General features: G+C 34.0%; 3 protein-coding genes across 4 annotated transcripts; 1 reads left to right on the top strand and 2 right to left on the bottom strand.

The window, feature by feature from the left end:
* Positions 1–666: 666 nt before the first annotated feature.
* Positions 667–3782, bottom strand: LOC7458092 (LIM domain-containing protein WLIM2b). The gene is made up of 6 exons (XM_002315144.4): positions 3576–3782; positions 3035–3235; positions 2494–2593; positions 2370–2404; positions 2164–2253; positions 667–1119 (listed from the first exon to the last, which is right to left on the bottom strand). Exons 2-6 carry the CDS (start codon positions 3167–3169, stop codon positions 910–912), a joined length of 570 nt encoding a protein of 189 aa, XP_002315180.1. The 5' UTR covers positions 3170–3235; positions 3576–3782; the 3' UTR covers positions 667–909.
* Positions 3783–7867: 4085 nt separating this feature from the next.
* LOC7490349 (glucan endo-1,3-beta-glucosidase 2) lies at positions 7868–9930 on the top strand (the record flags this gene model as incomplete). The annotated part of the gene is made up of 1 exon (XM_024610714.2): positions 7868–9930. A coding segment is annotated over one exon (1080 nt), but the record flags the coding sequence as incomplete, so codon positions are not given.
* Positions 9931–11694: 1764 nt separating this feature from the next.
* On the bottom strand, positions 11695–15631 carry LOC7458091 (uncharacterized protein At2g39920). Of its 2 annotated transcripts, XM_002315143.4 has the most exons (6): positions 15444–15631; positions 14885–14933; positions 14602–14758; positions 13198–13645; positions 12694–12894; positions 11695–12069 (listed from the first exon to the last, which is right to left on the bottom strand). In XM_002315143.4, the coding sequence occupies exons 3-6, from the start codon at positions 14669–14671 to the stop codon at positions 11859–11861; spliced, it is 930 nt and encodes a 309-aa protein (XP_002315179.2). In that variant the 5' UTR covers positions 14672–14758; positions 14885–14933; positions 15444–15631; the 3' UTR covers positions 11695–11858. The 2 variants fall into 2 exon arrangements, with proteins under 2 accessions (XP_002315179.2, XP_006378678.1); XM_006378616.3 differs by lacking the exon at positions 14885–14933 and having other exon boundaries at positions 15444–15630.
* Between the last annotated feature and the right edge of the window lie 640 nt (positions 15632–16271).

The raw sequence follows: 16271 nt of genomic DNA, 5'->3' as shown, positions 1-16271 counted from the left end.
TTCGGTGATGGCATTAATGTTAGGGCTAGGGTTTTTTTATCGAGAGTAGATTTTATCGAGATTGGTGCGCCTTCAGGCGGCGGGTAGGGGTTTTTTGAGAGAGAGCTTAAAATTGTCTCGGACAACCTGAATTAAACACAACACACAGAAATTAGAGGTTCAAAACATTTTAGGGCTTGCAGATACTGAATTAAGATGGGCATGGAGAGCTGAGTGTTGATTCCGCAATTTTTGGCTCCCCCATCGCGCTTTCTTTGATTTTTCATACTTGATTCTTTTTCACAGCTCACGGTATCAGAATGTCAAGACGGTGGCTGAAAAAGAGAGTCGTTTTTCGTGAGTGACGTAATGTTACCCGGAGTTTTAGAAAGGACTAATCGGGACCGGCCACGTCTCAGATTGAGGTTTTTTAAACAGCACTTACTGTTAGCTACTCCACTAGCATCTTCCATCCCAAATTACAAGTGAATTTTTCCTTTAAGGTTCTTGTTTTTCATCATTACAAGATTGCAGATAAAGATTGGGACAGATGGAGCAAGAAAATTTATCGTAACATATGAATAATTATCCGTGTCAGCAAGAGTAGACGCTTGTTGTGTATGAGATTCTGAAACACTTTCCTCCCGAATTTTTGCAGTAACAACAAGATACAAAAGTAAGAATCACTAGTAGAATCCAATATTTGCAATTGAAATTCCTCCGCAAGTAATTTTACATTTGTGAGAATTTGAAACCCATCTATCAATCAAACACAACAAACATGCCCAGTATAGCTGGGCAGAAAGAGAGAAAAAAAACAAGGCAGAACCAAGTTTTGCCTACTCCTTCCAATGGAAATCGGAGGGCATGGAAGGAAAACACAATGAAAAGTAGATAAAGCCACACAAATAAAATATCAAATGGAGATATTTAAGCCTCTGGCACAGAAGCCGCTGCACGCTTCATTGTTGCGGACTTGATGAGGTGGTTGTAGCTGCCCTTTTCCTTGAAAAGTTGGGAGAAGTGATGCTTGCAATACAATACGCCCTCAAGTGCTGCATAATTTGATGGTGTTATAGCACAGCCACCGTGCGAGCACTTGAAACATGATTTGTGATAGGCTTGGCTTTCAACTGTTACCTGTAGTTTTTTGGAGAACAGAGCAATTGTTATGATTCCAGAGTACTTTTTAGCATATACAGATGGAACTCGCACCAAAGAAAAATAAAGAACTTCTACGTCAAAAGAGATGCAATTTATTTTCATGGGAATTTTAAATTCAACCAATTTTCACAAACAGCTCAGCAGGCACATACTTGGAAATATCTAGCATTTGGTTTTGAAACATCTAAAAGACGAGGAGCTGGGGGCCATTAATCTCATTCAGCAAGCCAAGTGCCAGTTTAATAGGAAGAAACTGACCAGGCAAGGTACCTCCTTTGTTCCTTCAAAAGCTTTTTATCAACCACCAATCTAATAATGGAATAACTGATGCTGCATCTGATAATAATGGCCAGGTTTCTAAAACCTTAGACTGAGAGGTGGATGGATAATAATAACAATACTGGTAGAATAGCACCACAGTCATCAAACCATCTACCAAGAAATAACTATGCTCTTCTCAACAAAGAAAAGAAAAGGAAAAATTGGACTCACTATAAACAACTGGCTATTTCAGGCAGTAGACAGGGAGCATGCATTACGAATTGTGATTTATCAGATGCTAAACAACTTGAAATGGTCAATTGAGATAACATATGAGCAACCTTTATTCCATGGGTATGTCATAAGGAGACATATTCTATCAATGTTGTTATCACGAGCTCCTCCATCAATGTCCACCAGAAAAAATGAACTTCATAAACAAGACCTCCTTGAATTCACGAAGTCCAAATTGATGTCAGATAAAATTACCCCGAGCTTAAGTAATGCATTTAAGTTACATGTCATTCCTAGCTCTCTAAATCTGTAGCCCCGCCACTTTGACTTCCCAAACAAGCCCCAGCCTTTTCTTCAGATTTAATTTGTTTATATAGGCTCCATAAATGAGCATTCACAGGACAGCCTCGTTGGAACAAGAAAAACTCAACCAAGCCAATCAATCAAAATTAACTATTGGAGTTCCATCAAGCAACCTTATAAGCATGTATGTCACGAAATATCTGGGAAATCTTTGACTCTTACCTTCTCGAGCGGATAAGCAGTTTTACCGCAAGTAGCGCACTTTTCTTGTGTCCCTGAAAACATGCTAGCAGCTTTGCTAGGTGACCTTGTCTGAAAACAGCACAGCCATAGAGTATCAGCGACCCACAGCATTTCAAAATCCATAAATGAAATTCACTAATTATAAATAAATGCCAAATACAAACAGTGTTGCAGGGAACATTTACCAGTTCAGGATTTAACTTCTCAGCTGACTTTGCAGCTGTTGAAAATGAAATAAATTGCAAATTAAAAACCAAAAACATAGAGTTATCGAAAAGAAATCAATCTCGGCAAGAATGAGAAACATACGTGACTGAAAGTTCTTGTTGAAGTTACCGGTCTCCTTGAACAGCTGCTCAAAGTGAGGCTTACAGTACAATACACCCTCCATCGAAGAATAATTGCTTAGCTGAAAAACCATAAATTGCACAACCTAATTAGCACAAATCGAAGAAATACATAATCTACTAGTCATCCATTAAAATCTGGGTATATAACATGAATATTTTCCTCAAAAAAAATCCCCAAAAAATACGTATAAAATCATTTGTTGATCATAAGCAATTATCCCTAAAATCCCTCTATGATATACTACTAGTTGATAAGTAAAAGAGTTCTATCAAATTCTGCTTATCATACCCTCCAGTTAGTTAAAGGCAAAGATCTTTAACAGGTCGATGTGTTAAACAAGCCATTGCCTAGCAGCTAAAACGAATCACTTGGGTCAATTTATCTGTAATGAACAATTCTAACAGTTGTAGATATAAGCATTGCCAACTACATTCTTGACTATATTAACAAAACAATTGTAGAAAATAAGGTAAGTCAGAGATTAAAAAGGTATAAGCACCTTTAACGTGCCTTTGCAGTGAAAACACTTGAAGCAAGTTTTATGGTAAGCAACCCCATCTGCTGATAGAAGTTCCATAGGATACACAGTCTTCTCACAAGCCTTGCATTTCTGTTGGGTACCAGTAAACGACATCGTTTCTAGCTATATAAACTATACCCTCTAGATCTGATGACTGTCCTGTTAACTCCTTTGGATAACCTGCCCATCCAAAACCCCCAAATCAGCTATGTATCAAATCAATGGAAGCTTTGCAGATTAATCAGTATCAGTTAAGACTCGTAGAAGATAAAGGTTGAACTTTCAAATGAAGCACGGTTGATCAGAGAAGTGTTTATAAATAAATATAAACTTCAAGATTCGAAATTCAAGATTGGTAACCGATCTAAGACTTCAAACTTCAAAGAAATGCAAGAAATTTAAAATTTTTAAAAAATGAGCTAATTAGCAGAAGGAAATAGACAAGATTAGCATTAAAAAAAACAGCAATTGAAATGAAGTGAAATCTGTTTGGCCAAAAATACAAAGAGAAGGCGCGTACCGAATTGAGATTAGAATCGGAAAAGATGGGATATTTCGATCTGGGAATCAAAGGTAGTGAATCGAGAGATGAAAAGAAAGCGAAAGAGTTGAAAGGGTGAAAGGGGTGTTTTAAAGGATAAAAGGGCTAGCGAAGGGAGCGGGGATTGGGCGCTTTTTGCAGCGAGAGGATGCAGCGAAGGGGGCGTGTTTTTGTGTTTAAAAATATTTTAAGAAATTTTTTGGATTTTTTTTAATTAATTATTATATATATATATATTAAAATCAAAAATAAATTTTAAAAAAATAAAAAAATATTTTTAATATATCTTAAAAAACAACTACTATTTCAATTCTAAATCAATTCTAAATACATTTATAATATGTAAAGAGAAATAAACTTTTTTGGGTTTTTTTAAATTAATTATTTTTTATAATTTTGTGTATATTAATATATTAATATCAAAAATAAATTATTCTAATATATCTAAAAAGAAACAACTAGTATTTCAATTCTAAATACATTTATAATATGTAAAGAGAAATAAATTCGGAGATTATTACAAAAATATTACATAGACTGATAGAAAAAGATTGATGTGAAATACCTACTTCGCTGGAAGCACCTGCACTACGGGCTCCGCAGACACTTTTTGTTTGTCTGATTCAACGAACTCCATCATGCGTTTTTTTTTTTTTTCTCATCTTTTTTGTGATATAAAAATTACACGTTGACCCCTGTTTTTTTTTTATTTATTTACCCTGGTAACGCTGCGCGTGGTTAAAAATGTTGAGAAAGTTCCAAATTAATAAATTATTGCTCTGTTCTCGATTGTGTCTCCTGACACAATATTTTGCAATTAAGTCTCCATCTAATTTCATGTTACCTAATTACCCAATTTGAAAATAAATTTCGGACCATAATTTAAATATCTGGAGGCAAATATTTAATTAAATGAGGGATTCAATTGAAGAATTATTCAATAGTATCGTTAACTATGTGTTCAAATAAAGCATAGTATTAACAACGGGTTCAAAACTAGTGGTGAAAAAAAAAACTAAAAAACCAATTAAATTGGAAAAAACCGAACTGTGAAAAAAACCGATTAAACCAATTAAAATTTTGAAAAAATTAACCGGTTCAGTTTGGTTTTATAAGACTAAAACTGAAAAAACCGAACCAAAACAGGAAAAAAAACCAAGTCAAATCAAAAAAATAAAAAAATAAAACAAGAATGTCTTATTATAAGATAAGATGGGAGTGGCTCCTGCCCCCATTAACTATTAACAACTAATATAAATTTATTGATTTTTTAACCGCTGATTATGGCATGTGCACTGGATTCTTGGCGTTGATCACCTTGGCTGGCTTGCACAAAATTTCATATCTTATATTCTTGTTTTTTTTTTTTAGATAACAGATAGTTTTTGCTATTGGAAAACTTAAAAAAAAAAAATAAATGATATTGCAGTAAAGAGTATTTTTTAAAATATTTTTTACTTAAAAATATATTAAAATAATTTTTTTAGTTTTTTATTTTTTACATTAACATATTAAAATAATCAAAAAATACTAAAATAAAAATTAATTTCATTTATATTTTTTTACGCTAAGCATATTTTTAAAAACACGGCATAGTTCTTTGAGGGAATTTTTCATCAGTGCAACGAAGCAAATTGGAAATTAAAGAAAATATGGATGTCAAATCTTCAAATCCTCACGGCGACACCTCCACATGGCGTAGCAAGCATGTCTATAATTACTCCCAACGATGATAAACATTTATTACTCAAAAAGCACGAAAAGTAATTTGGTCGGCCTCTCACTTGATGCCCCCTTCGCCTGGCAATCAGTTATTCAGACTTCAGAGAGTGGACAAATGTAAAATGTTTGTTACCGTCTTCTCTTTTGGTTTTTATATTATTTAAAAAATTGAATTCTCAGAGCTCAGTTGATCGGAAACTATGCATGTCACCGGTGGATCTATTTGAATTATTCAATTGAGTCGCCGGAAGAGAATCCTCCTCAAGCTCGCCAGGTTGTCTCTCGCCTGCCCATGGATTCGGCAAAGCTCCCATGCATGATTACTAATATCGGTCTAGTACGTTATTTTTTTCTTTTCTTTTTTTTCCTAAGTAGTATAGTATCAGATTACAGTTGCTCGATACACTTTTAATTGCATCATGATTTTCACACGTTTATTGTATGTTGTTCACGATATTAAAAAAAATAAAATAAATTGGAATCATGGACGTGCAACTTTCTAATTAAAATCCTGTAAGCTTTTTTCTTTCTTTTTAAACACGATGTGTGTAAACAGATCTGGCTTCGTCGTAGTTTACCAAGAGAACACTCTGTATTACCTGGACGGTATATAAAATCTTAACAATTCAAAACTACAAAACACCACTGATCTTATTAAATCAATTTGTTTAATTTAGGTATCTTTGAATTGTTTTAAAATTATTTTTGATACACAAGTTTATTGGTGTTATTTTCGACTAACAGAATAGTTTTTTTTTTTTTTTTTTTTTTGTCAATGGTTCCTAAAAATGAGACAAGTTTCATTGTGGTTGTTTGGACCCACAACGTTGCATGAAAAACATATATAAACCGAGAAAGTCTAAACTAATCCTATTTGATTTCCGTTTTTTGGTCATTTCTTAAGTATTTAGAGTTGATGGAATGGTTTGTAGATGTTACGAGGGTGTTAGTAAAGTATTTTTAGGTTGAAATAACTTAAAATTTAAAATATTTTTGCCCAAAAAAGAGTTGTAGTTTTGATTTTCCAGCCACCATTATGATGATTAAAATTTAAATTTACAAATAACATGTCACATTTCAAAAAAAAAAAAAAATTAACAAACCCTTAAAAAAATTATTTACAAACAAGCCTAGGCTTTAAAGCCTACCAACACTCTTAGGCTCTTTGTCGTAGTGAGCCAGGCGCTGGATTATATGCTCGTGAGTTCGAGCTTTTTGTTGTTTTTTTTTTTTAGGTTGAGCTTAAATTTTTTTTAAAAAAATTATTGAACCTGTTTCACTTCATCTTCCGGGTAACAGATTTGATAAATTAAATTGCAATACCTGAGCTATTTTTTTTTATGATATTGATTTTTTTTTAATTTATATATATATATATTAACGATGTTCAAATTTATCTTTCAATTAATATCCCTTATTTGTGATTTTTTCTTCTTCTTATTTAACCTTTTACGAATAAAGATTTTTTTTACGGTGTTGTGTATATTTCATTTTTGAAAAGATTTTTCTAGACCATCTATAATTCTTTTCCATCTTTTGTATACAAGAACCTTCCTTTTAAAAATAAAAATATTTATTTTTAAATGATATTTATAATAGGTACAATTTTTCACTTTTTTTTATATAATCAATTTAACATGCAATTTAAACAAATTCAATAAATACAACCAAGTAAATATCTCATCTTATAAGATTAAATATTCTGATTTATTAATGTATTTTGATTTTTTTCCAGTTTTATTTTTAGATATCATTAATAATCTTTTTTTATTAACACACATGGTTATTAATTAATTTGATTACATATATGTATAAAAATTTTAAATTACACATATTTTTTGAAGTATAAAAATATATTAAAAAAAATTGTATATATAATTTGTTTTTAAAAATTATCTCACTCGTTTGCAGAATGCGGGTCCAATAGCAAGTTCTAATATATTGGACAATGGATGGGTTAATATTATATGGATTCAAGGCTTAAGTCCTTGTAATATATGGACTTAAGTTACTTCCTCCACGAGCCTCATGGGCTCCCATGAAATCAAATCATCAAAATTTTTTTCCGCCCAAAAAGAAACTCCGTGATAAGCAGCAACCACGATACAATCTGTTAAAACGACCACGTGTACAAATCAGATTTCATCAATCTAAACCCCTGCTAATATCTGGCATCTGCAACTGAGAGAGTATGAATTGACCCGCCCAGTTTAACCGTAACAAACAACAAACCCAACTAACTTTCGCCTGGTGCGTCTCCAGACCCCCCCCTACGTGGCATCCTCTACCCTCACCTTTCAAACTTTCCCGCTACATTACCACCCACATCGGTGCGCGTTGCGCACCCCGAGAGTCCCAACTAAATATCCCGCCTTTATTCACATAACAAACACCCGTTCCATTCCTCAACGATCTTTATCTCTTCCTGAAAAAAATTCTCTCTAGAAACCATGAATCCTCTCGTTTCCTTCCTCTCTTTCTGTTTCTTTTCCCTCACACTCTTCCCTTCCATCACCACCGCCACCTCCCTCCCTCCCTCCCCCTCCCCCTCCGTCTCCACCACCACCACATTGGGCGTCACCTACACCTCGCCGCCGCCGCTTTCCCCTTCCTCTACACCCTCCCTCCCAGCGGATCGCGTCCTCTCCGCTCTCTCCTCCCTCAACATCCACTCTCTCCGCCTCCCAAACCCCGATCCTAACCTAATCCGCTCTTTCGCTTTCACCAACACCTCTCTTTTCCTCTCCATCCCTAACTCCCTCCTCCCTCCTCTCGCCGCCAACCGCTCACTCGCTGCCCGCTGGCTTTACGGTCACGTCCTCCCTTTCTACCCTCGCTCGAAGATTTCTCTCATTTCAGTTGGAGACGATGCCGTCTCGCAATTGTCTCCCTTTTTACTTCCTGCAATCAGGAACGTGTACCTGGCACTCCGTGACCTCGGGATTAAAAAAATCTCAGTCTCCACGACTTTCTCTTTCGTGAACGTTATTACGACGCCATTTCCACCTTCTTCTGGTACTTTCCAAGAACCGCTTGGGGAATTATTGATAAAGCCATTGCTTCAGTTCTTGGAAGATACAAATTCATCGTTCTTGGTGAATCTTTATCCGTATAACTTGTATAGGATCAACTCTGAGATTCCATTAGGGTTTGCTTTGTTTCAAGAGCATCCATTCAATTTTAGAGATGATTTGATTACTGGAGTTAGATACTGGAATCTTTTCGATATGATGGTGGATGCGGTTGTAAGTGCACTTGCGGTGGCCGGACATGAGAACCTTCCGGTGATAGTGGCGGAGACTGGGTGGCCGAGTACCGGTGGAGATCAAACTGAGGTTGATGCGAAGCTAGAGTATGCCGAGATGTATATTAGGGGTTTGGTCGGGCATTTAAGGTCTGGGGTGGGCACCCCGTTAAGGAAAGAAGGGGTTTCACAGGCTTATATATTCGAGTTGATTGATAAGGATAATGTGAAACAAGGGACTAGAAGTTGGGGGATTTTGTATGCGAATATGAGTAAGAAGTATCATGTTGAGTTCTCTGGTTGTGGTGGAAGTGGCGTGGGAAGGGTGCTTTCGATGCGTGTTTGCTTGGTATGGTGGTTATTGGCTGGTTTCTTTCTTGTTTAGTGGATTTGGGTGACTGGGAATTTCTCCTGATTTGTTTGGTGGAGTACTGGGATTTGAGTAAACAGCTTTGTTTAGTACTGCTGTTGGAGAGCTAAATGGAAAATAGGGTTAATTTGTTCCTGGTTTCTGCTTTCTGTTGGATGGATAGGGTTAACTAGTACTGCACACGTTTTTTGTTTACTGTTGTTGAGATAATAGTAAGTAGGAGTTGATTCTAAGAAGTTTAGATTTCTTCAAATAGCCCTTTTGATGTTGACAAATGATGGGTTTTTCATGAGATTTAGTTTGTGTTTTGGGAGGGGAAGTCACAACGTGTAAGTTGTTGTAGATTCGATTAGATAAGATTTCTTGCAAGGCCTTTAATGTTCTACATCTCAAATTTGTAGTGACTGGAAATTTGGAATTCCATAATCTGTTTCTACACATTTTGTTGTTTAGAAAGCTGTAGTGCAAAGTGGTGTTGAGTTTCATGCAATGGTTGATCTATGGCACTTTTTTGTTACTGCACGAGAAAGAATGGTTGATTGATTGTTCACCAGCATCATCGTGCCGGAATCCATAAGCATTTGATCGTCTACATCAGATACATGACAAAAGGAATTCAAATTATTGTTACTACCAGAGAAAGAATGCCTGATGATTCATGTGATGGGAAATTTTTGTTCATTAGGATGATTAAATTGATAGAGCTTGTTTAATCAGTACCTTGAATTAGAGCCTTAAAGCACCAATTCCAAGGGCACAGATGCCCTGCCAGCCATATTTATCTGCACAGCGTGAGATTGTTTGTTTAGATGATGCGATACACAAAGGCACATCATCTTCGACTTTCCAAAAGCACATCCAAAAACCTTAAAAGCAGTTGAAATGACGGTAATTTAATCTCCCTGACAACAATGTTATACGTTTTATGGGATTTGGGTAAGGCTTTTCACTATCTTGTGATTTGTTGAGTAATTGCATCGCATTGAGCAGTTTAATATCATTACGGTTTTCTTTTAGTTCATGTAAATAATAATGCGTAAATTCTAGCTGACTGGAATTGTATTGATGTTTTTCATCGATCTAAGCTCTTGGACATCTTAATGCAGATTCATGATTCAAATGGTAGAATTACTAATATAATATACTCTTTTTTTTCATTTTCAAACTTTTTTCCCTCTTGGAATTGATTTTTTTTTTTTTGTAGTATAATTAGATAAAATTAGGCTTTAAAAAAAAATACCAAATTAAAAGCTAAATGATTGAAAAGTAAAATATAAGGAAAATATACGACTCATTCTAAATTCACTATAATTTTTATTTTGATGCAAAAATTTATTTTTCAATTTTTATATTTGAGAGATAAAATAATACTAGAAACAATAAAAAAAAAAAAGTTGTCGGTTATCACGATCCGACAATATTCAAAATAGCTGGGTCTAGTATCAAAAAGTTCTATTCGACAAGAGGAGTTTAATTATAGTGTTTTTTCCTATAAACATGGTGGGAACAATAGATCAAGTTTGGTTTTGATTTTTGAAACTCAATTGATTTTGTTTTTAAGTGTTTTGGAGTTGTTGGGAGGTTAATATTGGTTTTTATGATCTTTTAGGAAAAACATTTAAAAAATAGAATTTTAAACCACAAAATTCTTTCTTTGATTTTCTGATCATCACAATAATGACGGATTTTAGACACCAACAGGCGACTACAAAAAAAGTAAACAAGTGATAAAATAAAATGTCTAGGCATGCCTGAGTATTTTAATTCAGTTCAGACTCATGCCTGATCTTTTTTATTTTTTCATTAGTTTAAAATTATATTTTTAAAAATTAATTAATTTAAAATATTAATAATATATTAGTTTATCAAAATTTTAAATTAATTAAGAATATATTTTAGATGTTAAATGTCATTCAATTTTTACTTTGTTTGTAAATAAGTGTATAACATTTTTCTTTAATAATATTAGCAAGTTTTTTTTTTAAAAAGCCCATCATTATTTTATTTAAAATTTTGTTTGGTTGTTTTCTTAGCAATGTATATTTTTATTATTAAATAATTAAATAAAAATTATTTTAAAAAATCAATATTATTAAATTCAATCAGATCCATAATTCAAAAGGTTGGTTTAAGAGGTTTGGTAAGTTAATTCAAGCTAATCAAATATATTGTTTTGATGTTTAAAAAAATACTTTGCATATATTAAAATTTTATTTACAAATAAAAAATACATTAGTAATACATGTATAATTATTTTATGCTTTTTTTTAAATTAAAACAACCCGAAACAAAGCGTAAACCAACTATTCTAGTTCTCACCAAATTCCACCCCTTATTTTGTTGAAATAGAAAAATCTTTCTTTCCTTTTATTTTTATTTTATATACAAATCAATCATATATTATTTTCGAATTATTCATCGATTATTTGTGTTTCCACGGGAATCATTGTCCTGGTTTAATGAATTAGATCATAAGTTGTTGAACAATTAGACTATGCCTCTTAGCTGAACACATATTTTTTCAATAAAAAATAGATTTATTCAATATTATTCTTCCAGCCCTCAGAGAAATGTGCAGCAGGTCCGTTCCCATTTAATTTCTGCTCTACCCATACATGAATGATGCATCAACAAACCCAGAAACTGCAAAAAAATTTCAGCAATCTTCTTTTAGCCAAGAACAGCTTATCCTGGCAGTTTTAGCTGAAACCAAAGCTCGGCAATTCACCAGTTACACGAAAAAAAGCGTAAAGAAAAAAAAAAGACGAAATTTGTTCTAAAAATAGACGATATAAAAATCTGTATACAACAACACTGAAGCAGAACCAAATAGTCCCGATATGGCTGACACCTGACTTTACAATGAAAGAATGGCAAACCTTCAAAACATAATAGCACGTAAAATGATACAACCCTGGACCATGATCTATTCCAGCACACGGGAGTTCCCTGTGTGATGCTCAAAATTGTAATATACCGGATTTGGAAGCTTAAAAACACGGTGTCCTAAAGACGCACTCGTTAAAGCATCCATCTGGCTGCTAATTACACCTGAGATACGGAAGCCTGCTTTCTGCATTGCCACCATTCGCCTTGAGAAATATTCACGGCTATCAATCTCTATTTCATTATCTGACCTGCAAGAGTGATGAAGTGATATGGTTAGTCAAATGTAAAAGTACAAGTACAAACCACTGTACATGGTCTGCTTAATCAGTCATTAGTCACGGACTGTCTTTCAGAATTTGATTAAGTGACAGTAGGAAGCCTTCTCTGAACAAATTTTATACATGGAAACCAAATTCGGACTCAAATTGTAAACCATGTCATATTGGATCGAACTGCAAACTAACTTGAAAAGAATTTCATCTAGAGGAAACTTGCAAAATGAGATTAAACACAGTAATATTCCTAAACAAAACAGAGGCATTCCACAAATGGATAATGTTCAACAAAAATGGCTTGATGAAGTAATTGTTTGTCTTCATAAGTTGTCAAACAAGTGGACGTCCCACCTGGAAACTAAGCAAACAGAAACCATGATTAAGACACGAAACCCACTCCTATCATCTTCAGGCTCACAATACATATATATTGACACATTTCAGCATCTCCAATGAGTACTATACTACCATATCATCGATGATGCGGTACAAATCCAAAAAACAAGAGCTTAATATTGTAGCTAAATCATTTCATTTTAAATGGTTGTTAGTTGGTGAATTAATTAATTTTATTCAGAGAAGACACACAAATAGTACCTCATTATCGTTGAGGACCAACCCCTGTATCCTGCAGAAATTAGGTGCTGTATGGTGGCATTCCTTAGTTTCTCTGGCTTTCTTGACAACAAAATCAACGACCACCCACTAGCTTGAAGTTTTGTGTATAAACTGAGACACAGTATTTGCTTCAGATGCTTTTCCTCTTGAAAACAATCAATACAGCCATTATCACGGACTCTGCACCATAAAAATTAAAATGGCAATTCAAATGATAATCACAATGCTATGATAGTGTCCAAGAGAAGTCATGGAAGTATCTATCACTACAGAAATCGATATCTTTGAATCAGAAAGGAATGAGTAGAGGGCATAATGAAAACATCACAGCTTGAACAGGCACTTATGGAGGACCAACTTATTTGAAGAAGGAATGCTATCTGAGTTAGTGAGCCAATATATGAACCCCCAAGAGCACCTTTTGAGTTTTTGCAACAGACCACTAGGAAATGTGCACGCAGGTGAAGGCTCCAATGAAATTACCTGTTCATCAATAGAGAAGTATAACGAATATTTGAAGGAAATATGTCGTCAATATCCATCAATAACACATCTAGACCATCATGTAAAGGCAGAAGACTGTCAAAGTATCTCTCAATCATGAGCAGACTAGCATTTAAATCTCTCTCATATGCTCCTCCTTTATTGTGCTGAACGGCAAGACTCGCGCACATTGAAGGGAAGTCATCTGGTCCCAAGCTGTTGAGTTCTGCATGCAAAGCAAACATCTTGCAGTAATTGTAATCATGACTTAATTTTTGGATCTCAATAACTCCTTTACTCCTATCCTGGCAGGATTGTAACATAACGGCTAGAGAAACCAGCAAGGTGGTCAATAAAACTCCAACAGTTACAAGGGAAGCAATGAAGATAGTTGCTGCAAAGGATGTCATGTAGAACCCTGATTCCGCCACATAATGGCTTCCCATCTCTGTGTCAAAGAAGATAGAGGTATAAATGCTCAAGCAAAATGAAAAGAGAAAAACAAATGAAGAGGGCTGCTAGTCCTAATTTAAGACTCATTACAGGTCAACCAATAAAAATCTGCAAGAAGATCCATCAACCAATTAAATGTTATTTCGTGTGGTAAGTGTATAAAGAGGAAAAGGATGGGTACACCATCCAGAGAGCAAGTTTCATATAAATCAACCGATTACCATAAAAGCTCTTCACTACATTCCAGCTGCCTCCCAAACTACTTAGAGTTGGGCACATGAATATTTTTTCTAAATCCTACTTTACATGGATCCAAACTTTCTCTGATGCTAAAACAACTTTTATAAGTTTTAGCTACATTCATTGCTGGTCTGAATCTCTTCTTCTTGAATCAGCTTACCCTTCTGCGTCAAAACATCAATAGCCTGTGTGTCAAATCATGAGATATCATTGTGATTATGCCTTTCCATTCATCCATGAGCAATGTCAAAAGTCAAGGACTCATGGAAGATCCTTAGAATAAGCCAGCCTAATAGGAATTTCAATTTTATTCGTGTCATTCCCAAGAACATTTGCACCAATAAACAGTTTTTCATACACTATGATTGGTTTCTTCTCCAAAATCCACAAAATGACTTTCCTCAGTCTCCATCACATGCATTCTCTTCTCTAAGGTACCTCCTTATGAAGAAGATAGTCTCTGTCATAGATCTCTGTTTTTTTTTTCATGCAAGAAGTCTGGTATTTGGATTTAGCATGATAACCACACAGTCACTGAATTTAATTAAGACACTTCAAGGTTGCAACCTCAGTTCAGAAAATATGACAATTAGGTCGATCATGATCTATCATTGAGGTATTTTCAGTGATGCAGAGCTGTTTGTGTGGATGCTTGCAACAATCAATCACAGATACCAATCAACAGGGAAATTAAGAAATGGGGGCACTTACCAGAAACTCCTCTACTGGAGAGACTCTGAGCTGAGAACTCCCTCTCCATTTGATGGGCGTAAGCTGACATTGTTCTGTATTCTAATCAACCATTTGCAGCTCAAGTAAGATGTCTCAAAAAAATCCACCGTTCCCTCATGGAAGATATAAGGGTCTCCTGAAAAGAAAAGAAAAAAATTCAAAATTTTGCAATATGAGACTCAATTTCGCCATATCATCAATCACCGAAAAAGAAAAAAACTACTATATTGAAACATAACTTCCAAATGAGATCAAAACTTACAAATAGACTAATCAACCATGCCAAAAACTACCAGCACCGCATCTCATAACTAGTTTGCCAGCCATTATAATTCCAACAACCACCAAAAAAGAGTAAATTGCAAATCCAAATCCAAATCTAGTAACCACAACAATATATTCAAATGATCATTCAGAAAATATCCAAAGCTTCTATTTTTTCAAGAAAAAATATCAACTTTGTAAAGCTGAAAAATTAATAAAGGTCGTGTCTTATTTCAGCCGATCGATCTAAATCCAGTATCAATCAAATAAAAATACTAGATCAAATTTCACTAACCAACAGCTGATCAGCCAGTTCTGCTCCAAAATACAAACACAGGCACAAGCAAAAGGTTCTATAAATATTCTACCAATCATTCCAATGGTCCTATTGATCAGTTGATGTGAGGGTATGACTTATGAGTTCCCATTTCCCAATCATCTCACAACATCAGCAAGAATAGATAAAAAGGAAAACAAAAAACTAGCCAGCGACAACAACTCGTAGATAGAGAGAGAGAGAATCAGAACACGGTGTTTAACCAGAAACAAAAAATCACCTTTGCAGTAAAATTAATATTCGTTCTTTATATCATGATTACTAAACCAGAAAGAGGGCGAGAAGCTGAGGAAGACATTAAAAAGCTGGTGGGTTTCTGGAACTGGGCAAGAGGTTGCGAAAATGAATGAATGTAAGCCCCAGGACAGAAAAGATGTTGCTCCATCACTCGCTGTCGTTCTCGTGACTAAGTTTCTTTTTTGTTTGCACTGTGAAGGGATTGATATGTCTTTTGGATAAGATCGAAGGCAAATTTCGCTGTTTGGGAATCGAGTTTCGCAATAGCAAAAATAATAATAATAATCACTAAAAGCTTGTTTAGTAGTGTGGTTGCGGATGTTTTTTAAATAATTTTTTATACTAAAATACATGTTAATGATATTTTTTTATTTTTTAAAAATTATTTTTGACATCAGCACATCAAAACATACAAACCATATTAAATTTTAGCAAAAAAAAAATTTTCAAATTTTTTAGAAACGCAAGTTGAACCGTGTTTCCAAACACTTCCTAAGTATCATTGTGTTTTTTATGGTGCTGGGGAGGTTATTTTTTAAAAAATAATTGTTTATAAATATATTAAAATAATTTTTTATTTTTTAAATTTATTTTTAATATCAATTATTTAAAAAATAAAAAATAAAAAAATATTTTTAAAACTAAAAAATAAACCGTTATTACAAGTTACAGATAAAGTTGTCATACACATTTATAAAAATTAAACTAAATTAACATTTAATATTATAATAGTAGTTATTTTTTAAAATAAGTTTTGTTTGAAAATATAATATAATAAATTTTTTTTTTAAAAAAAATTTATAACATTATA

This window comes from Populus trichocarpa, chromosome 10 (genome assembly GCF_000002775.5).
Source record: "Populus trichocarpa isolate Nisqually-1 chromosome 10, P.trichocarpa_v4.1, whole genome shotgun sequence".
In the NCBI taxonomy this organism is placed as follows: Eukaryota; Viridiplantae; Streptophyta; class Magnoliopsida; order Malpighiales; family Salicaceae; genus Populus; species Populus trichocarpa.
This window is presented reverse-complemented; position numbering and strand designations above follow the sequence as displayed.